The following is a 23397-nucleotide window of genomic DNA, read 5'->3' on the forward strand; positions in this document are numbered from 1 at the left end:
AAATGGTGTGAGGGAATATTTGTTGCAGGCACTGAAAGTTTGATAACCATTGACCTAGACCTTGGAACTGTTACCTGTGGGAGCATATTCATTTGTTGTATTTTAAATTTAGTTTTGACTTCATCATGTGGATATAAATAAATAAGGAAATCGTTTTAAGAATTATACCTGGAGAGCTAACGCTGTGGCTGTAATTGTTGCTGCAGCATTGTTTACGAGGGATTTGGGTTTGAACCCCCTATCCATTTGGGAATGCTTAAGGCTGATCAGGTCTGGAGACATCACAGAGGTGGTGTACTGAAGCCCAGGGAGAGCTTGAATAGAGCAGTTGCTATGGTAACAGTTCAATGATCGAGGGAAATACTTCAGAGAAGAAGCCCCTTTAGCTTCAGTTCAAGGATTCTTCTTGCAGCCATCCGATGTGGAAGATCAAAGATGGAAGACATTAAAGGTCTGGTTTTGGAATTCATTAGCAATTCCAAATATCAGCATGGCCATATCCTATGTGATTGAAACCACCACTGTAGAAAATCACTCAAAACAAATCATTCAGTCAAAGTTATCACAGAGATCTGGCAAGATTTAGGCCTAGCAATTAGGAACATAAGTACAAAAAAGGTCAGAGAAGACCAGACCTTCAAGCTACAAAGTATGTTTTAATGATGACCATAAAAACTGGAAGCTAAAATGGACCATGTTTTGGCTACAGAGTCTGCATCAGGAGTCCTCGTACAATAAATCTATATATCATATTTTTCGCTCTATAAGACGCACTTCCCCCCCCCCCCAAAGTGGGTGGAAATAAGGGTGCGTCTTATGGAGCGAATACTAACTAACTCACTTCCCCTACCTTAATTTTTCCAGCGGTCTGATGGTCCAGTACTGTAGGGCAGGAGCTTCCATCCGGCTTCCATCTGGCTTTCTCCGCAGCGGCAGAGTTGGAGCGGCAAGAAGGCAGGTGTGAGTTTTTCGCTTCCTGCCTTGCTGCTCCATGAATGGTGGTCCAGTGCTGCAGGGCAGGAGCTTTCAGCCTCCTGCCCTTCTCTCCTGTTTCTCCCCCTCTGAGCAGCAGCGGCAGAGCGGCAAGCAGGCAGGTGCGAGTTTTTTGCTTCCTGCCTTGTCCCGCACCGCTCTGTGAATAGCTGCCCCAGTTCTCGCGAGACCGCCAAAGGAGTTAAGGTAAGGGGGACCCTGCCTGCCTCTGGATGGGGGGCCCTGCCTGCTTGCCTTGGGTTAGGGGGCCCTGTCGGGGTGAGGGGTGGGGCCCTGCCTGCCTGCCCTGCCACTAGACCTGCCAGCCCTGCCATTAGGCCTGCCTGCCCGTCTGTCACTTGGCTTGCCTGCCTGTCTGTAACTAGGCTGCTAGGCCTTCCTGCCTATCACTAGGCCGCTAGGTCTGCCTGACTGCCACTAGGCCACTGCTTGCCCTGTCCTCTGTCCTGGCCTGCCTTGTCCCGGCCTACCACCGGAGGGGGACAGGGTGCAGAGCCTGGCAAGAAACGTGGGGTTGGGTGCAGAGTAGAGGTATGCACGGAAACGGAGATTGCAGGAATCCTGCGGGTCCCGCGGGAATCCCCCCTTAACCCACGGGACTCCCACGGGGACCCCCCCCCCTCTGGCCCACGGGACTCCCACGGGGATGGAAGGCTTTGGAAGCCAGGTTCGTCCATATAATATAATGGACATGTCAGCCTTAGTAAAAGAGGGGGTTTATAAGTTAATTACCTGAACAGAAAACAAAAAAAGGGTTCCACCAAAGAGATTCCACAAGGAAAACAGCAGCGCAAACAAAAAAGAAACTGTGGAATTGATGATCCTGTCAGAAGTAATTGCTGCTTTTTATGGGGATGGGCGGGGATGGAGGTAATTCCTTGAAGGGATGGAGAGGATCCTGGAGGGGACGGGTGGGTTCGGAGAGGATCCTGGCAGGGACGGATGAGGACGGAGAGGATCCTGGCAGGGATGGGTGGGATTTCTGTCCACTTGCAACTCTCTAGTGCAGAGCCTGGCAGGGAGAATTTGGTTCAGAATTTTTTTTCTTGTTTTCCTCCTCTAAATCTTGGGTGCGTCTTATGGTCAGGTGCGTCTTATGGAGCGAAAAATATATAAAATCGGATGTATCTGTGTGTGTATGTATGTATGTTCCTCAAAATAACAAACAAAAATCACTCCATTGAGAGAAATGCACTGTCTGTGCCCCAGTAAGTATGATACTAAAGTGAAAGAAAAGTCTCAGATCAACGGAGGGGTGTACCCACACTCTTCCATCCTGACATCACAGGCAAAAACTTTCAGAAAAGTTAAATACTGGCAGGTGGGAAACTCAAAATAGCCAAGAAAAAAACACCTAATAATAATAATAACAACTTTATTTTTCTATACCGCCATAGTCAGGCGACTTCTAGGCGGTTTACATTGTAAGAAGGCTGGACATTCAGCGAATAACAAAGGTCTTAATACAATACAATACATTAAATCCACATACAATACAATACAGTGAGTCTAAATACAATACCATACAATAAGTCTAAATACAATACCATACAAAGAGTCTAAATGCAATACAATAGTCTAAATGGGAAACTTACATATTAATTGGTGATCTAAGGGTAATGAGTGTCTGAAAGATTTAGAACAATACAATAGTCTAAATGGGAAACTTACATATTAATTGGTGATCTAAGGGTAATGAGTGTCTGAAAGATTTAGAACATCCATGAGAGGAGTCTTAGTGGGGGAGGGGACCGTTTTAGTCAATGAATTTTGCGAATAGGGCGGTTTTGATCGATTTGCGGAATGCATTATAAGTCATGTTTGGTTCGTTTATGTGGTTTTTCAGCCAGATTTGCTGAATCTGGAAAAACCATTGAACATAACCCCCAGGCCTCCAGTGTATTTCTTACACTGGAGTGACTTTTGTTTGTTTTTCTTTTATTTATATTATCACTCCAGTCCTCCTTTTTGATATTTTGTATGTATGTTCCAGCATAACTCTGAAACACATGGAGAGATTTCAACCAAACTTGGTATGTATATTACTTACTATCTGAGAAAAAAATACTGTGGGGGTGGGAAGGGGGGTGACGTAAAAATTCTCAAAAACGACAGATATTACTGTCTACCCCATAGTTTTCCACCTCGCTGAGATGATTTTCTAGCATGACTCTGAAACGCATGGAGAGATTTCAACCAAATTTTCATGTATCTGCTTCAAATCAATTTTTGGTATGTCTCCAGGTTACCTTGTTTCCCATGTCTCCTTAAATTACTAAAACAAGCCTACACGTAAAGTCCAGTTATTTACATGCCCTCCTGTCAAATTATGTCATTTTAAGATATTTTTAGAGAGAACTCTCACTTTTCAGGCAGCTAAATTGAATACCTGGGGCTCCTTTTACTAAGCTGCAGTAGCGGTTTTAGCACACGCTTAGCGTGTGCTAAATTGCCACTCATGCTAGACGCTAACATCAGCATTGAGCTGGCATTAGTTCTAGCTGTGTAGCGCAGGTTTAGCGCGCACTAAAATTCTGCGTGCGCTAAAAATGCTTTAGCAGCTTAGTAAAAGGAGCCCCTGGTTTGGCAAAATTATGCTAGAAGTTCCATCTTACTATAATTTTAGAAAATTACTAAAAACACAACTATTTGATAAATTTGTAACTTAAGTGTTCTAATGTTAATGCTTTTAATCTATAGGCATTATGTATCTTCTAGAAATAGCTTTTCTTGTATTGTAAATCGTCCGGATGTTCATCCTTACCTTGCTGTGAACCACCTAGAACCTTTTACTGGTTTGGTGGTATACAAGAAATAAATTATTATTGTTATTACATATGACTTACTATCTGAGAAAAAATACTGTGGAGGTGAGAAGGGGTGACATGTAAAAATTATCAAAAACGACAGATGATTGGAATAAATAAATATCCGGGCAATGCCGGGTAATCGGCTAATAATAAAAATTAAAAATAAATGATAAATAGTAATAAATAGAGGACCTAAAATATTAAAATAACACAATAAGAGGACAAGAATGTGGATATAGATTTAAGTTAAATAATGAAAATAGAGATCACTTATATCATCATGGACTATGGACATAAAAATCCTATTACATTTAAAGTTTATAAAAATGTACCTTAAAATAATCCACATAACAGATTACCAAAGTATAATCAAGTATAAAATGGAGCCTATGCAGACAAATAAAGGAAATGGTTTTCAAGGTGGTGATGTGGAGGAACTGAAAGAAATCTTGGTGAACCTGGAAGATGTACTGAGCTAAACTGACAAGTTAAAGAGTGATAAATCACCTGGACCAGATGGTATACATCCTAGGGTACTGAAAGAACTTAAATGTGAAATTCCTGATCTGCTGTTAGTGATATGTCTATAGTACCTGAAGATTGGAGGGTGGCTAATGTTACGCTGATTTTTAAAAAATGGTTCCAGGGGTAATCCGGAAAATTACAGACTGGTGGTAAGCCTGATTTAAGTGCCAGGAAAAATAGTTGAAACTATTATAAAAAATAAAATTACAGAAATCATAGACAAACATGGTTTAATGGAAGAGAATCTTGCCTCACTAATTTGCTGCATTTCTTTGAAGGTGCGAATAAACATGTAGATAAAGGAGAGCCAGTTGACATAGTATATTTAGGTTTTCAGAAAGCTTTCAACACAGTTCCTCATGAGAGGCTCCTGAAAAAATTAAAGTCATGCAATAGTGAAAAGTGCTTGAGTACCTGAATAATTCATGTAAACTATTCTGAGATCCCTTGGGAGAACAGTATAGAAAATTGAATGAATGAATAAATAAATAGGCGGCAATGTTTTGTGGATTAGGAATTGGTTATTGAACAGAAAACAGAGGGTAGGATTAAATGGCCATGTTTCTCAATGGAGGAGGGTAGATAGTGGTGTGCCGCAGGGATCTGTACTGGGACCGATGCTAAAAATTTAACATATTTATAAATGATGTGGAAATGATGACACTAAACTGTTGAAAGTTGTTAAAATGCATTTGGGATGTGAAAAATTGCAGGCAGATCTTAGGAAATTGGAAGACTGGGAGTCCAAATGGCAGATTAAATTTAATGTGGACGAATGCAAAGTGATATATATTGGGAAGAATAATCCAAATCATAGTTACCAGATTTTAGGGTCCTCCTTAGGAACTGGCACCCAAGAAAAAAGATCTAGGTGTCATCGTAGACAATATGCTGAAACCTTCTCAGTGTATAGTGGCAGCCAAAAAAGCAAACAAGATGATAGGAATTATTAGAAAAGGGATGGTAAATAAGACTAAGAATATTCTAATGCCTCTGTATAGAATAGAGCTTTATAGAATAGTGCTTAATACTAATTCCCGTGCCTAACTGTAGGTGCCAGACTCTTACATCTGCTGAAACCTGGTGGAAAGACTGGCGCTCAAGTTAGGCACACTGAAGCCGTAGTCTGTAATTATGTGTGCAACTTTTCAGAATGTCCTCAGAATGCACATGGTCATGCTCCCTTTTGAGTTACACTCTAGTAGAATTAGGTGTTATGCCTTATAGAATAGTGTGCAACCAGATGTGTGCACAAATCCTAAGTGGTGCCAATTAACTTCAAGAATTATTTGTTAGCGCCCAATTATTGGTAGTTAAGGGCTTGTTAGTCAATCTGTGCATGCATTTCGACCCATTCCAATCACTCAAAATGTAAAATAATTTTTCCTATCTTGGTTTTATCTGGGCATTGTGGGGTAAATATTCAGCCAGCAGTAGTCAACAATTTTTTTGGGTACCAGCGACTTTATACCTGGAAAGTCAATGCTGAGCCATGTTCGGGTACCAGCATGGCACCTGAAATAAACCTATGATGTTCCAGACCTTTATAGGTAAACTAACAAGAAATGTATGATATGCCCATTGCAAGGTATGCAGTATGTTTAAATAGGCTGAATTCATACTCAAAAAAGGCAAATCACCACAGTGAAAACTCTTATATCTTAAAATGCAATGGCAATGTGTGATCTCTTTCTCTTTATACAAATTGTATTTCTGCCCTTTTCCATCTTGTATCGGTAAGTTAATGTTTGTCAGTGCATTTGATTGTTTGTAATTTATTTTTAATGTACGTTCTAATTATACTTTGTTTTTATATAAAACCGCTTTGAATTTTTAACAAGGCGGTATATCAAATTTTTAAATAAACCTGATCTAAACATTCTGAATTTCATTGACAAAGGCAAGTGGAATGTTCAGTCTCTTTGCTGACAGTGCCAGCCCAAATTGGCTGTTTAATCCTTGGCAGACATATAGTACAGATTGTGTGACAGCCACAAGAGTAATTCAAGAATATAAATTGTATAAATCAGCTAACCTGACATAATCTAGGTGGCTTTTTGTTTCTTTTTCTAGAACTTATGCTATCAGGAGGATACGAGATGCTTTCAAGGAAAACAAAAATGTTTGCAACTTTCAAGATATACAAACATTGCTGAATAGAGCTGAAGAAAACCTGGAAATTATTCAGCGGCAGGTTGGAAATCTTCAAGATTTATTGTTTCTCTTTCATTTCAATTTCGTGTTCACTTAAATGTAAACAGAATGCATACACTTTCCAGTACATATAATATATACCATACATACGAATATACAGCGCTAAGAAGTTTGTGAACCCTCTAGCTTACATTTTAGCACACTTTATACTCTAAACATTAGATCCTATTCTAAACCTTGACAGGAAAGAAAGATATTCCCATTGAACGTATACCTCATACAAAAAGGATGTATTTTAAATATTTAATCAATAAAAAATTTCAACAAGTATTTTTGTGTGAAAAAGTATGCAAACTTTTCATTCAGTAATTCTTAATACCTCCTTGAGCAGTAATAAGACCTCTTTTATCAAGCCACGTTAGGGGTTTTTATTGCTGTCTGCAGTGATAAAAGCTCCAGTGCACATAGGAATTCTATGAGTGCCAGAACTTTTACCACAATGGCCGGTAATAAAAAAAAACCCAACAAAAAACCCCTAACGCAGCTTGATAAAAAGGGGCCTAAATGTTTCTCATAGCTGTTTATCGGTTTCTTTTTTAAGTCTTACCCCCTCTTTTACTAAGGTAGACTAACATGCACATGTTAGCGTTTAGCATGCACTAAATCGATTAGCACACCTTAGTAAAAAAGGGCCTTAGTTTATTTGCATTTTAAAGTAACAAATCGCAACAAACATAATGACAATACTAGTTCCAGAAAAGTGAGTCATGAAAAAGAATAAAAGGGTAGGGGAGGTAAGTTCAGTATAGCCAACATACTAACAGAATAATGGCAAAGACCTCATATCTATCTCTGTTTCTTACATTCCCTTGAATAATATTTGAAAGTGAGCGTGACAGATTAAATTAATGTAAAGATCTCATAAAAATTCAATACTGTACTGTCCAGGTCTGGATTTAGATAGGTCTGTTCTTATATTTAATGGAGTTCTTTTCTATTTACATGATGTATTTTTTTTTTTTTTTTGTAAACTGCTGTGAACAGTTGTATGCTATGGCAGTATATCATATTTTAATAGTCAAGATTTTTAGTCAATCTCTGATCTTTAAGTTTTCTCAACTTTGGAATGATCTTCCATTTCTTTTAAGGAGTTCTGTTTCACTTCAATTTTTTCGCAAATCTTTAAAAACTACTTTATTTGCTAGACACTTTGAAAATTAATTTCCCAAAATTTAGTCTTATTTTTTAATGGTTTTTATTTGTTAAGTTAATTATTGTAAACCGAGTGGAGCTTTCTTAGAATGATGACTCGGTATATAAAGCCAAGCCTTAGATTAGATTAGATAAACATAAAACATACGTGATAGAAACTCAAATAGAAATAATATTCCATAACTAAAGATATAAAAAAAAAAACTAAAACCCCACATTTCATCCATATGTTAGACAAAATAGTGGAAATGTATAAAGAATAAATTATGGAACATATAGACAAACATGGCTTAATGGGTTTAAATATACCCCCTGTTTTATGAAGCCGTTACCGCAGCACAGCCGCTAGCGTGGCTTCGTAAAACAGGCCCATAGGTTAATGTGTTAGCATAGGTTCAGCCTTGGGAAATCTTATTTCACCAATTCGCATCATTTATTTGAAGGTGTGAATAAACATTTGGATAAAGGTGAACTAGTTGATGTAGTGTACATACATTTTCCAAAGGTTTTTGACAAAGTTCTTCATGAGAGACTCTTGAGAAAAATAAAATAGGGATAGGAGGCAATGTTCTGTTTTGAATTAGGAATTGGTTATTGGACAGAAAATAGATGGTAGGTCTAAATAGCAATTTTTGTCAATGGAGGAGGGTGAATAGTAGAGTGCTGCAGAGATCAGTACTGGGTCTGGTGCTATTTAAATATTTACTAATAATCTGGAAATTGGAACAAATGAGGTGATTAAATTTGTAGATGACACAAAACTTTTCAAAACTGTTAAAACACATGTGAACTATAAAAAAAAAATTGCAGGAAGACCAGTCAACTTACTGATTATCTAGAGAAATTTTCCTTACTTCAGTCATTCCAACATGGGTTTCATTCTAATTTTAGTTCTGAAACCCTACTTATTTCTCTTCTTTCAAAAATTCAACAAATCCATCTCCAAAACAAATATTCTATTCTACTTCAGTTTGATCTTTCTGCAGCGTTTGATGTAGTCCATCATTGTATTCTTCTTCAGTTGCTCTCAGACATTGGTCTCCACCAGGCAGTTTTGGATTGGTTCTCTAAATTTCATCTGTATCGTTCTTATTCAGTGAATTCTGAAGGTAATACTTTTAACTCCTGGCAGCCTCCCTGAGGGGTTCCTCAGGGTTCCCCGCTTTCTCCAATTTTATTCCATCTTTACATGACTACCCTGAATATCCTTAAGTTGTCATCCTGGGAAACTTTACTCACTTATGCGGATGACATTTTCATACTGATAGAGATAGATCCGGACACTATTGACCTAGTATCTAAAGTAAATCTGTGTATATCAAAACTTCAAGCCTGGGCACAGTCTGTCCTGATGAAGCTTAATACAACCAAAACCAAATTATTATGGTTAGGCCCAAAATTGGATTGTCTTCCTCCTTCTGTAGCTTTGGCTTCTGGATCCTCTCTACAGATTGAGTTTTCTGCCAAAGTTTTGGGAGTCCTCTTTGACTCCTCTCTCTCTTTTAAGGATCAAATTAACTCTGTGATCAAAATATGTTTCTTTAACCTGCGTTTATTGAGGAAGATTAGACATCTCTTTCATCATCGACATTTTTCCATATTAGTTCAATCAATTATATTATCTCGTTTCGATTATTGCAATGTTATCTACCTCAGTATCACAAAAACTTGTCTTTATAGATTTCAACTGATTCAGAATACTGCTGCGAAATTGAACTTTGGGAAATGTAAATTTGATCATGTGAGTCCGTTGCTCCAGGGTCTCTATTGGCTCCTGGTTTATTTTAGAGTTCAATTCAAATGTGCTTGTGTTGTCTTTAAAATCCTATATGGTATCTTTACTCCTTTCATTCCTTTATCTTGGAACGTTTACAGATTCTCCTTTGCAAGAGGTAATCAACAATTTAAATTATCTCTTCCTTCCAAGAAAGGGATTAAAGGAGTCAAGATTTTTAGTCAATCTCTGATTTTTAAGTTTTCTCAACTTTGAAATGATCTTCCACTCTTTTTAAGGAGTTCTGGTTCATTTCAACTTTTTCGTAAATCTTTAAAAACCATTTTATTTGCTAAACACTTTGAAAATTAATCTCCCGAAACTTAGTCTTATTCTTTATGTTTTTTATTTGTTAAGTTAACTATTGTAAACCAAATTGAGCTTTCTTGGAATGATGTCTCGGTATATAAAGCCAAGCCTTAGATTAGATTAGATTATATTTGGAAATTGCAAGACTGAGCATTCAAATGGAAGATGAAATTTAATGTAGATAAATGCAAAGTGTTGCATATTGAGAAGAATAATTCAAATTATAGTTACCAGATGCTAGGGTCCACCTTAGGAGTCGGCACTCAACAAAAAGATCTAGGTGCCATTGTACATAATACGCTGAAATCTTCCACCCAGTGTGTAGTGGTGGTCAAAAAAGCAAACAAAATGCTAGGAATTATTAGGAAAGGGTTGGTAAATAAGACCAAGAATATTATAATGCATCTGTTTCGCTTCATGGTGTGACCTCATCTTGAGTATTGCATTCAGTTCTGGCCACTGTATCTCAAATAAGATATAGCAGAATTAGAAAAGGTTCAAGGAAAAGTGACCAAAATGCTAAAAGGGCTGGAACTTCTCTTATATGAGGGAAGGCTAAAAAGCTTAGGGCTCTTCAGCTTGGAAAATTGACAGCTGAGGGGGGATATGCTAGAGGCCTACAAAATCCTGAGTATAGAATGGGTAAAGGTGAATTGATTTTTTTTTTTTTACTCTTTCAAAAATTACAAAGACTAGGGGACAGTTAATGAAGTTACATGGAAATATATTTACTTTATATCTTTTTATTAGAAAGAGCTCATATAGCAACAACAAACTATACAGATATTCAAGGGATATAACAAACAGCCATATAATAAAATAGCAGTAACAGTTTAGGTTTTAAATTTTCTTCCACTCCCCCTCATAAAAGTAACCCCTCCCAACTCACGCTTCAACCCCCTTAAATGAAATCCTAATCTATGTTGCCTGACTGTCAAGCCCAGTTATGATAATAGAGGAGTATTGTTGTGCATCAGTGATCTTATAGCCTTTTACCACTAGAAGACCAAGCCGACTTGCCAAGTTGCCTCAAACTAAGACATCCCTTCCTCCCACACCCTTCCATCTCAGCCCAACTAATTAAAGAAATTGTCATCCTAAGGAAGTGTGAGCCCAATCTGATTAGGGGAGCAAATCAAACTCATTTTACAAATGTATTCTATTCAAAATTGAATTCATTGCTCTCATAAACAAGAACAGAATATACCTAGCCCATGCCTCCAAGAAACAAGCTCTACGCTTTGAATTAAGATCCGCCTCTTTAGCTTCCACAACATAAAAGTATGTAACTCGAAATAGGAAATCTTTTTTCACTCAACGAATAGTTAGCTCTAGAACTCATTACCAGAGGATGTGGTAACAGCAGAGCATATCTGGACTTCAAAAAAGGTTTGGACAAGTTATAGAGGAAAAGTAGCCAGTAGAAGAAAGAAGGTGTTGATGCCCCTGTACAGGTCATTGGTAAGGCCCCACTTGGAGTATTGTGTTCAGTTTTGGAGACCGTATCTGGCGAAGGACGTAAGAAGACTTGAAGCGGTCTAGAGGAGGGCGACGAAAATGATAGGAGGCTTGCGCCAGAAGACGTATGAGGAGAGACTGGAAGCCCTGAATATGTATACCCTAGAGGAAAAGAGAGATATGATTCAGACGTTCAAATACTTGAAGGGTATTAACGTAGAACATAATCTTTTCCAGAGAAAGGAAAATGGTAAAACTTGAGGTTGAGGGGTAGTAGATTCAAAGGCAATGTTAGGAAATTCTACTTTACGGAGAGGATGATGGATGCCTGGAATGCGCTCCCGAGAGAGGTGGTGGAGAGTAAAACTGTGACTGAGTTCAAAGAAGTGTGGGATGAACACAGAGGATCTAGAATCAGAAAATAATATTAAAAATTGAACTAAGGCCAGTACTGGGTAGACTTGCACGGTCTGTGTCTGTAGATGGCCATTTGATGGAGGATGGGCTAGGGAGGGCTTCAATGGCTAGGAGAGTGTAGATGGGCTGGAGTAGGTTTTAACGGAGATTTTGGCAGTAGGAACCCAAGCACAATACCGGGTAGAGCTTTGGATTCTTGCCCAGAAATAGCTAAGAAGAAAAAAATTAAAAAATTTAAATTGAATCAGGTTGGGCAGACCAGATGGACCATTCGGGTCTTTATCTGCCGTCATCTACTATGTTACAATGTAAAAGTTTATAGTCTGCCATTGAGAGAGACATGGGGGAAGCCACTGCTTGTCCTGAGATTGGTAGCTTGGAATGTTGCTACAAGTCCTGTGATTGCACAATAAAGAAGTGTTTGAAGTGTTTAGCATAAAAGCCTAACAGTTTATGTATAGTTCTGCCAACTGAAGGGTCCAGCTCACATTGGGAAAAAGCCAACAGTCTAAATCAACTTATATGCAATCAAAACTTATCTCCAATATCCAGATTCGGTCTCCAACGGCTAGAAAACACTTTTTCTGTTTCCACATCCAGGGCTTGTAAAGTAAATCCAACAACATGGTCGCAGACACCAACATGCCACTATATCCACTTCGCTTAACAGAAGATAAGTGGACCCTTAAAATAGGAAGTCTAATGCATGGCATTTGTTAACATGCAGAGCCAATATTCCTTGTTCTCATAGTATGGAAACAATTAATGATATTAATGACCAGTCATAATAAGTACATATTTTAGTATGTTAACAGTTGCATGGTTCCCATATCTTATGGTTTGCTTTAACTATTAGTTCCCAACTTCTAGGTTAAAGGATTTGCCCTGTAAGTTCTTCCTTTGAACAAACTAAGCCTGTGGTGGTAATTTGTGTGAATGTTTGAAGCTGGAGGTGATGATGTGCAGTTAAATATTTTTGGATAAACTTCTAATTTGTTTTAGAGGCTGCATGTCCCTTGATATCAATATGTACTCAGTAATTTGTTTTCCAGGCTTTTTTGTTTGTCTGTCTGTTCACTGCTGGATTAGCAAGAAATTGAACTTTGATGGTTTTAATAATCCCATTCAGTTGCAGCCAAGGCAGCAACAAAACATAAAATTGATTTTGTCTTTGATTTTTTTTTCCTGCCAAAATAGTAAGAAGATGAGGCCAAACAATGCATCACTGCTGTCTTCATGTTTAAAAGACTTCCAGTGGTAATTTTATCAGACCATAGTTATATCAAAGTAAAGTTTAAATTTCAGAGATGTATTTTGTAGACATAATTTAGAAAATAATTAAATTTGATGACTGGGAAGTAGCAAATCTCAAGGACCACAGTCTATTTGATGTGGGCAGAACAACTGTCTGCATAAACAGAAAATCAATAAAAATATTAAATATGTTTCCTATCTTTAAAATATTTTGTTTTTGCTTTTTTATTTTTAATGTACAGTAGCTTATTCTGTATCTTTTACTTTTTTGGGCAGCATGTCAATAGAAATTAAATCATACCCCAATATGCTAGCAGTGTGTTAATACAGCAAATTCAAATAAATATTCATTTTGCATGTTAATTTATGGGTTAGTCATCAGACTGATCACTGAAGAATACATTTTATACATAGGTATTTTAGGACTCTTTTACAAAGCCCTAGCAACAATGCTGCTGTGATAAATGCACCGAAGCCCATATGAATTGAATGGGCTTTGGTGCATTTACCGTAGCAGCATCACTACTGTGACTTTGTAAAAGGGGCCCTTATTTTGCATTGTCAGTATTGTGAAGAAGTAGTGACAGATTGGTGTCATTTCCCCATGTCAAACACTATTGAATCTGTTGTAAAAGGTACTTGATAGAGTTTGAAAGCATTGAAGACCATTTATCAACACCTCTGCCCATCTAATCTTTCCTTATTACTGTCTTTCGTTTTCCATTTTCAAGATCAGGCGCTTGAAGGGAATGAGGGGTAAGATTGCAAATTATTTTCTGCCTGAATAGAACAGAAAAGGTCCTTGAGTTAGGTATTTCTGAATTCACTATTGACAAGCAGGATAAAATCAGCCACACTAGTGGGTGATCTCATCCAACAGCACAGCACCAATCAGCCATCTTAGAGCTCAGAATAACCTAGAAGGGTTTTCTGAACAGCTGTGTTCTGTCTCACTAGGCCCTTGGTCTCTCCACCCGCCCGCCCCATGTTACTGTATAGCTGTGTTCCTCTGCTCTTGTAGTTTGGGGTTTTTTTTAAATTAATTTGTATTACTTTTGAATTATTTTACACATTATGTTTAAATTATTTGTATTGAGCCAAAAACAGTAGAGATACAGAGAGTACAAATAGGCAACAAAAGGCTGTTTTCAGGATAGGAATACAAAAGAAACACCCCCCGATCCCGCCTCCAGAGTTCTCAACAGTAGACATAACAAAGCAGAGCAAAAGATCTAAGTAGAAACATACAAGTATGCAATAACTACATCAGCAATTCAAAAGGCGGCTTCGCGCCAATGGAGTCATAGAAGACCAAAACGGTTCCCACATCAATAAAGTGATCAAATGAATCCTCCAAAGAGAAAGGGTGGGAGCATCAGAGTCCAGCCATTTAAGCAGTATGCACTTCAGAGCTATCAACACAGTCCATTTGAGAAAGGTGCTTGTACCCCTCTGTCTAGGGTTAAGGACAGGGGGAATGACGAACAGTCATTTTCCAAATTGTGCTGCCAAAAGTGAAAGCTTGAGGCCGAAAGGCTGTAATATGAGGGCAAGACCAGACCATGTGACCCAGGCCCGCCTCTGGGTGACCACATGTAGCACAATCCGCTGTCAAACGAAAATTAGAAAGGTAAGCTTGTTTTATTTTACACATTATAACATACTGTGTTTCTGCTTATCTTGAACTATTAATAAAGCAGCATCTAGTTTACATAAAAGAAATAATCCAGAGGAGATGCTGCATGTTCCACTTTTATGGAAACAAAATAGAGATTCATATATTAGAAAATAAACAGCAAGCTCATTTGTTCCTAGACTCAGGAGACTGCTTTGGTACATCCCACTGGTTCAAGACTCATATGCCTTTTTCACTAGAAGGGAAAATTAGGTTCTTCCGTTGATAATCTTCTTTCTGGTAGAAAGTCATATGAGTCTTGAAGGCCTGCTGTGTCAGATTTCATTTAGCCTACTTACTGTTTTGGACATGTGTATATTACTAGATGTTTGATTTTCTCCTGTCAGGTCTGAAGAGTAATGACTTAATTCTCTCTAGCATTGAAGCAAGGAAGAGACTGTGAGAACTGTATAAGTGTTTGTGCTGATTTCACTCATTTGGGTAGGTTGTTCCATCTTGTTTTAGGTTATATGCCTATTAACATTTATTGTTTAATTGAAATTATTGCAGAAGAGAAAAGAATTGGCTTTCTTGGAGAAGTCCCCAAGCCCCTCTTGGTTATTTCTCCTCTTATAGTGGTTATCAACTGCTTTGGTACGAACTGAAGAGCAAACGAGAAATTCACGAAATGAGTCCACAGTACAATGGAGACAACCAAGAACAAAATAAAACTGTGGAGGTGATGATCTTGACAACCAGTTTATTGTGAAAAGTCTTCACGAATAAAAGTGATTAGTATACTTGACAAATCCAAATAGTACATAGTACTGTATTATGGACCCAACACAGTCCATGTTTCGGTTGAAACAACCTTCTTCTGGGGTCCATTCTGTCAAAACCACAAAGATTTGCCACAATTGCTTGAATTAGACCATGTTGGCTGTGCTCCGATTCTAATCACACTGTAATTTGGATGCTTTTAAGCATTTCTATTCTATTTTATTCTTTCTATTCTCTTTAGTTCTGCTAGAGTGTACTAGGCGATTAAGCGCAGTTCCTTTAAGCAAAATTCCTCCTACTGTGGGTAGTAGTGTACAACAGCTCACCATAATGGTTTACCGCAGTTCAGAAGCTGAATGCCTTGAGGCCCAAAGACATCTCCTGCTTTCTACACTTGAGAGAAGGGTATGGGACTTGATATACTGCCTTTCTGTGGTTACAGTCAGAGCGATTTACATATTATATACTAACTAGTGTTTAAGCCCGTTAGATTAACGGGTGCTAGAATATATGTGCAGACTTAAGAGTTAAAACAATTTATTGTCTGTCTCCTTGGCTACTGTCTGTCTATCTGTCTTATTGGATGCTGTATGTCTCTGTCTTTTGTGTTTTTCTGTCTCTCTCCTTGGCTACTGTCTGTCTATCTGTCTCATTGGCTGCTGTGTCTCTCTTGTCTTTTTTTCCTATCTCTCTCCTTTTGTTGTTTTTTTTCTGTGTGTCTCTCTCTCCTTGTGCATTTTTTTTCCTTTAAATCTGTCTCTCTAGCTCCCTGTCCTTTTGTGTGTTTGACTACCACCTTCAGTCTGCTTGGCCAGCCTCCTGCAAATGAACAGCCTCACTCTCAGCCACGATTCCTTCATCTGCCAATTCCTTTATTCTTTTTCCTTCCAGTGACCTTACAGCTTCTTGCTCCTCTTCTTTCAATCTCTGCCACTCAGAGACGACACAGAACCTTCTGTTTTTGCCTTCCTTTTCAGGAGTATCTGGGCTCCGGGCTCGCCCACCACGGCCTGCAACCGCCGACAGCCGCCGTGGCCAGCAGCCGCCAACAGCCGCCGTGGCCAACAGCTGCGGCCTGCAGCTGCCGACATCCGCCGCACCGACATCCGCCTCAGGAAAGAGAGAGATGCGCATGCACGCGCACTCCTACCTGCGGTGTACTACAGCGCTCGGAAAATGGGAGCATGCAGATGGGAGTGCGCATGCGCGGTTTAGGGTTTTATTATATTAGATACTATTTATTATTTCTATAGCACTACCAGGCACACACAGCACTGAACATTAAATACTCAAGAGACGGTCCCTGCTCTCAAGAGCTTACAATCTAATTATGACAGACATACAGGACAAAAAGGAGGGAATCTATACATGTCGCTCATATGGGGAATATGAAGGGGGGCTGATAGGGTGGAAAGGATAGGAGGCTAATATGTGATAGGATTAGGGTTTAAGTGCAGCCTCAAAAAAGTGGGTTTTCAGCCTGGGCTTGAAAACCAGCAGAGACTGAGCCTGGTAGGTGAGAAGGGTACCAATAAGAGAGATTTATCACACAATGGAGTTCCTGGGGTGGAACATAGGAGGTAATAAGAGAGGAGAGATACTGAGGAGCCACAGAGTGAATACACTTGAAGGTCAATAAGAGGAGTTTGAATTGGATACGGAAATGGGCAGGGAGCCAGTAAAACGACTTCAGGAGAGGTGTAATGTGAGCATAACGATGCTGGCGGAATACGAGGCATGCAGCAGCATTCTGAAGAGATGTGACTTAATGGGAGACCTGCAGGAAACGAGTTGCAGTAATCCAGGTGAGAGGTGACAAGAGTGTGGATGAGGGTCTTGGCAGCGTTCTCAGAAAGGAAGGGATGGATTTTAGTGATGTAGAGAAAGAAGCGACAAGTTTTGGTGGTCTGTTGGATATGTGAGGAGAAGGAAAGACATGAGTCAATGAAGACCCCGAGATTGCAAGCCGTCGAGACGGGGATAATGAGAGTATTATTCACCAATATACAGTATGCAGGTACTTATTTTGTACATGGGGTAATGGAGTGTTAAGTGACTTGCCCAGAGTCACAAGGAGCTGCAGCAGGAATCGAACCAGTTCCCCAGTTTCTCAGGCTGCTGCACAAACCACTAGGCTACTCCTGAGGTCCTATAAGAACACTGGAATCCTTAGGAATCTGTAGGTGTTGTAGATAATGTAACCCCTTCAGCCCTGGGCCACCAGTCATAGGGTGAGATCCAGGTTAGTAAAAGAGTTCCTTAGATTGTAAGTCTTCATGGAAAAATACCTACTGTACCTGAATGTAACTCACCTTGAACTATTGAAAAAAAGGCATAAACTAAATCCAAAATCCCTTCCCTTTTCTAGGTAAAGAGTACATTTGGTGGGAAAATTAGAGCTTATGCTCATCTACCCAAAAGCTAGGTGGGCCAGTTTGGTGTTTATGCATATAAGAAAAAGGAGATGCCATTTCTGTTCTCAGTGTTGATGAAACTTTATTATTAGAGTGCTGTCCAGTTTATTTAGCCTAGAGAAGTACAATGAATGAGGTACTAGCAAGAGCAAATGATGATCAGATTTGACTTTTTTCAGAAAACAAGAAATAATTGGGTCCTTTTCTAAACTGCCTTTTCTAAGCTGCCTAATGAAAAGTTGACGGCGAAAGCTAGAAGGATGCTACGTTGCAGTAGGAAAAATGAGGTATTGATGCCCATGTGTAAGACTTTGGTGAAACCTCATTTAGAATATTGTGTGCAATTCTGGAGGCCAAACCTTCAAAAAGATATAAAAAGGATGGAATCGGTTCACAGGAAGGCTACTAAAATGATGTGTGGTCTTCATCATAAGGTGTATGGGGACAGACTTAAATATCTCAATCTGTATACTTTTGAGGAAAGGCAGTAGAGGGGAGATATGATAGATGTTTAAATACGCATGAATCGAGTCTGTTTCATTTGAAAGGAAATTCTACAATGAGAGGGCATAGGATGAAGTTAAGTGATGATAGGCTCCGGAGTAATCTAAGGAAATACTTTTTTACAGAAAGGGTGGTAGATGCATGGAACAGTCTCCCAGAAGAGGTGGTGGAGAAAGAGATTGTGTCTGAATTCAAGAGGGCCTGGGATAGGCACGTGGGATCTCTCAGAGAGAGAAAGAGATAATAGTTACTGCGGATGGGCAGACTAGATGGGCCATTTGGCCTTTATCTGCCATCATCTTTCTATGTTTCTAATATACACAATTTTCACTAACAATATCTAAAGACGAAATTCAGTTCAGAAAGCTCATCTTTTATGGTAAGTTTGCAGAGAGTAGTTTAATTAGCAGTTCAGAGTAAGACTATGTTTTAGTCCTGCAAATCTGAGCCCTCTTTTAACATTAAAAGATCATTTTTTTAATAACAGGGTATCTTGATTGTGAAGGCACATCTATTGAACTGTTTTATAGAGGCCATGGATACATGCAAGGGCCTTCATAAAACAGCCCCCTAGAATGTAGGCAGTCATTTACCCCTACTGTGAAGCATAATTCAAGTGGTCCATCTAAGTTGGCTTGTATTACTGCATATTTTATAACATACATGCATATCTTATAACTCCACACAGCTCCATCCAACCCTTGTGAACTTTTATGTACTGTACTTATAATTCCAGGCAATTTCATAAGCACCTATTTGTGTAGATAAAACAGTATTTTACCTGCAGAGAAACTCTTAGAAAAGTGCCTTTTGAAAGTACAAGTAACCACGGCACTTCTGGAGGCTTTTGTAGAATTACTAAACAAAAGGAGTCCAAACACCTTCATCCAGTTATTTTAAATTTCTTTGCAGCTTGAGTGTGTACCTACTTTTTCTAGTTCTATTTCCCTTTTAATAATCCTCGGGCTTAATCTGTTACTTTTAAATGTTGCGTCATTGTTTAGCTTGTCTGTTTAAGGGGTCTTAATTTTAATTGAAGGTACCCTTTGTTTCATAGCAGTGCAGTTTCCTTGTACATTTATCAGTAGTGAATACTTATTGATGGTCATTACTCTCAAACCGTTTGTGCCAGGGTACCTCTGGGAGGCTAATCAATCTTGTGCATTTTCTAATTGGCATCAATAATGTGTTTACATTTATCAATATTTCCTAATTGCCAGGTTATAACAGTAGAGTATGAATGCCTACAGATACCTGCAGAAACTGGATGTTTAAGGTTTCTTTTAACATTTAGAGGTATCAAGTACTGCTTTGGGGGCCATGTTTTTTGCTAAATGACATTTAGCATTAGCGTACATTATTACATAGGTCCTGTTGCATAAAATGAGACCTACAGCAAGCAACATGCAAATGTTGCATGTTAGCACATGGTAATGAGATAGTGCCTTTTAGTAAATCTTGCCCTTAGAGTTGTAATAAATTTGACAAAATGTATAGTAGTAATGAATTATCAACTTGTTGCTGTGTTCCAGTTTGGACATCTGCTGTAACATGTACAGAAGAAATTCTTCTCAGGCCCCGATCTCACAAGTCTACTTAAATATTGAATTATAGAATAAATGTAAAAAAAAAATAAAAAAGGTTACATTTAGCAGAGCATTCATAATTGCCAAAGTGCAGAATTTTGGCTTAAATTCTTTTTATTATCAGACCATGGTAGACTAACAGAAAATAGGGCTAAATTGCAAATTCTCTAAAGGAGGAAAGTGAATAGTGGAGTGTTATAGGGATGTGTACTAGGATCTGTGCTTTTTAACACATTTATGAATGATCTGGAAATAGGAATGGCAAGTGAGGTGATCAGATTTGTACATGACACAAAATTATTCAAGTTGTTAAATCAAAGGTGGACCTTTAGAAATTGCAGGACATCCTTGCGAGACTGGAAGACTGGACATCCAAATGGCAGATAAAATTTAATGTGGACAAGTGCAAAGTGATGCACATTGGCAAGAATAACCCAAAGTATAGCCATACAATTCTAGGTTCGCTTTTAGGAGTTACCATCTAGAAAAAAAAGATCTAGTCATCATTGTGGTCAAAACATTAAAATTTGCTTAGTGTATAGCAGAGGCCAAAAATAGCAAACAAAATGTTAGAAATTATTTGGAAAACAGAAACATGATGGCAGATAAAGGCCAAATGGCCCATCCAGTCTGCCCATCCGCAGTAACCATTATCTCTTCTTCTCTCTAAGAGATCTTACGTGCCTATCCTACACTTCCGTGAATTCAGACACAGTCTCTTTCTCCACCACCTCTTCTGGGAGACTGTTCCATGCATCTACCACTCTTTCTGTAAAAATGTATTTTCTTAGATTACTCCTGAGCATATCACCTCTTAACTTCATCCTTTGTCCTCTCATTCCAGAGCTTCCTTTCAAATGAAACTCGACTCATGCGTATTTACACCACGTAGGGATTTAAATACCTCTGTCATATCTTCCCTCTCCTGTTTTTCCTCCAAAGTATACATATGGAGATCTTTAAGTCTGTCCCCATATGCCTAATGATGAAGACCACACACCATTTTTGTAGCCTTTGGGCCATCTCCATCCTTTTTATATCTTTTTGAAGGTGCAGTCTCCAGAATTGTACACAATATTCTAAATGAGGTCTCACCAAAGTCTTATACAGGGGCATCAATACCTCCTTTTTCCTATTGGCCTTACCTCTCCCTATGCAACCTAGCATTCTTCTAGCTTTCGCCATCACCTTTTCAACCTGTTTGGCCACTTTAAAATCATCACATACAATCACACCCAAGTCCCGCACTTCTGTTGTGCACTTAAGTTCTTCTCCCCCTAAACTGTACTGTTATCTCGGGGTTTTGCAGCCCAAATGCAAGACCTTGCATTTCTTAGCATTTAATTTTAGCTACCCAATTTCAGACCATTCTTCAAGCTTCACTAGGTCTTTCTTCATGTTATTCACACCATCCAGGGTGTCTACTCTATTGCAGATTTTGGTATCATCTACAAAGAGGCAAATCTTGCCTGACAGCCCTTCAGCAATATTGCTTATAAAAATGTTAAAAAGAGCAGGCCCAAGAACAGAACCTTGAGGCACACCACTGGTAGTGTCCCTTTCCTCAGCGCGATCTCCATTGACCACTACCCTCTGTATTCTTCCACTCAGACAGTTCCTGACCCAGCCTGTCACTTTGGGACCCATCCCAAGGGCACTCAGTTTATTTATTAAATGTCTGTGTGGAACACTGTCAAAGGCTTTGCTAAAATATAAATACACCACATCTAGCACACTCCCTCTATCCAATTTTCTGGTCACCCAGTCAAAGAAATTGATCCATGTTGTGTCCGGTCCTGTAATCCACTTCCATTATTTTGCCAATAACTGAAGTGAGGCTTATCAGCCTGTAGTTTCCCGCTTCATCTCTGTGACCACTTTTGTGAAGAGGGACCACATCTGCTCTTCTCCAGTCCCCAAGAACCTCTCTTGTCTCTAAGGATTTATTGAATAAATCTTTAAGAGGACCCGCCAGAATGTCTCTGAGCTCTCAATATCCTGGGGATGGATCCTGTCTCTCAATATCCTGGGGATGGATCCTGTCTGGTCCCATGGCATTGTCAACCTTCAATTTTTCAAGTTGTTCATAAACTCTTTCATGAACGGCACGGTATCCACTCCGCTCTCACGTGTAACTTTGCCAGTCAATTGTGGTCCTTCTCCAGGATTTTCTTCCATGAACACAGAAGTATTTGTTTAGCACGTTTGCTTTTTCCTCATCATTCGCCACATAGCGATTATTAACTTCTTTCAGTCTCGCAATTCCATTTTCTGTCTTTCGCCTTTCACTAATATACCAGAAAAAAATTTTGTCTTCCTTTTTTATATTTTCAGACATTTTCTCTTCCGCTTGCACTTTCGCCAGATGAATCTCTCTTGGCTTCTTTCTGTTTCATCCGGTATTCCTTTCTGTACTCCTCTTTTTGAGTTTTTGTATATTTCACGAACACCAACTCTTTTGCTTTTATTTTTTCTGCCAGTAGTTTAGAGAACCATATCGGTTTCCTTTTTCTCTTGTTTTTATTTATTTTCCTCACATAAAGGTCAGTAGCCATTTTTATTGCTCCTTTCGACTTGGACCATTGTTTTCCCACTTCTCTTCTTCAGATACTCCCCCGTGCTACTAAATTCTGCACATTTGAAATCCAAGACTTTGAGTTTTGTGTGGCTGCCCTCCACTTTAGCTGTTATATCAAACCAAACTGCTTGTTGATCACTACTTCCCAAGTGGATACCCACTCGGACATTAGAGACACTTTCACTATTTGTGAGCTTTAGATCCAATATTATTTTGTCCCTCGTGGATTCTATCACCATTTTATCTGAGCATAGCCCCTTGAAAGGCATCCATGGTTTCTGCACTTCTTTACGATTCTGCAGATGGAACTTTCCAGTTCACATCCGGCAGGTTGAAATCACCCAGCAAGAGCACTTTCCCTTTATTTCCCAACTTTTGGATATCTGCAACCAGATCTTTATCAATTTGCTGCAATTGAGTCGGAGATCTGTAGACAACACCCACATAGAAAGAAGTTCCATCTTCTCTTTTCAAATCGATCCATATTGCTTCTTTCTTTCCCCAAGCTCCCTGCATTTCAGTTGCTTTGATACAGTTCTTCACATAGAGCACTACCCATTCGCCTTTTTGACCATCTATGTCTTTCCTAAAAATATTATAGCCCTGTATGGTTGTGTCCCATCCATGTTAATCACTGAACCACGTGTCTGTGATAGCAACAATATCCAAGTCTTCCTTTAACATCAGAGCTTGCAGATCCTGAATTTGTTGCTTAGACGGTGAGTGTTTGTGGTCATTGCTCTCCAGCTACCATTCTGTGGCAATCTGTGCTTTATTTTGCCACTGTACCTGAAAAGAATGTTATTTTATTTTGCAAAGTGCCAATTTGCAGAATTGTAATGCTATATTTTGACATTGTTTCAGATCAGAGAATTGAAAGCCACCTGCATCACCATCAATTGTAACTTTACTTCCACTTTAGGATTCTTTCTATACAGCTGGATCTCCTCTCTAGTCTGCAATATACCATCTTCTGAGGAACCAGTGATATTTCTTCCTGCACCATTTGTAACG

The 23397-nt window shown here is 38.9% G+C and overlaps 1 protein-coding gene across 5 annotated transcripts in view; it reads left to right on the forward strand.

The window, feature by feature from the left end:
- LYRM4 (LYR motif containing 4) overlaps positions 1-23397 on the forward strand; it is a 238583-nt gene that overhangs the window by 66936 nt on the left and 148250 nt on the right. For 4 of the 5 annotated variants that reach the window (XM_033929669.1, XM_033929670.1, XM_033929671.1 and 1 more), the window contains exon 3: positions 6378-6522. In XM_033929669.1, coding sequence (XP_033785560.1) covers positions 6378-6522 — 145 coding nt within the window. The remainder of the gene's footprint in view (positions 1-6377; positions 6523-23397) is intronic. The other variant, XM_033929673.1, reaches the window with a different exon arrangement.

This window comes from Geotrypetes seraphini, chromosome 2 (assembly GCF_902459505.1).
Source record: "Geotrypetes seraphini chromosome 2, aGeoSer1.1, whole genome shotgun sequence".
NCBI lineage: Eukaryota > Metazoa > Chordata > Amphibia > Gymnophiona > Dermophiidae > Geotrypetes > Geotrypetes seraphini.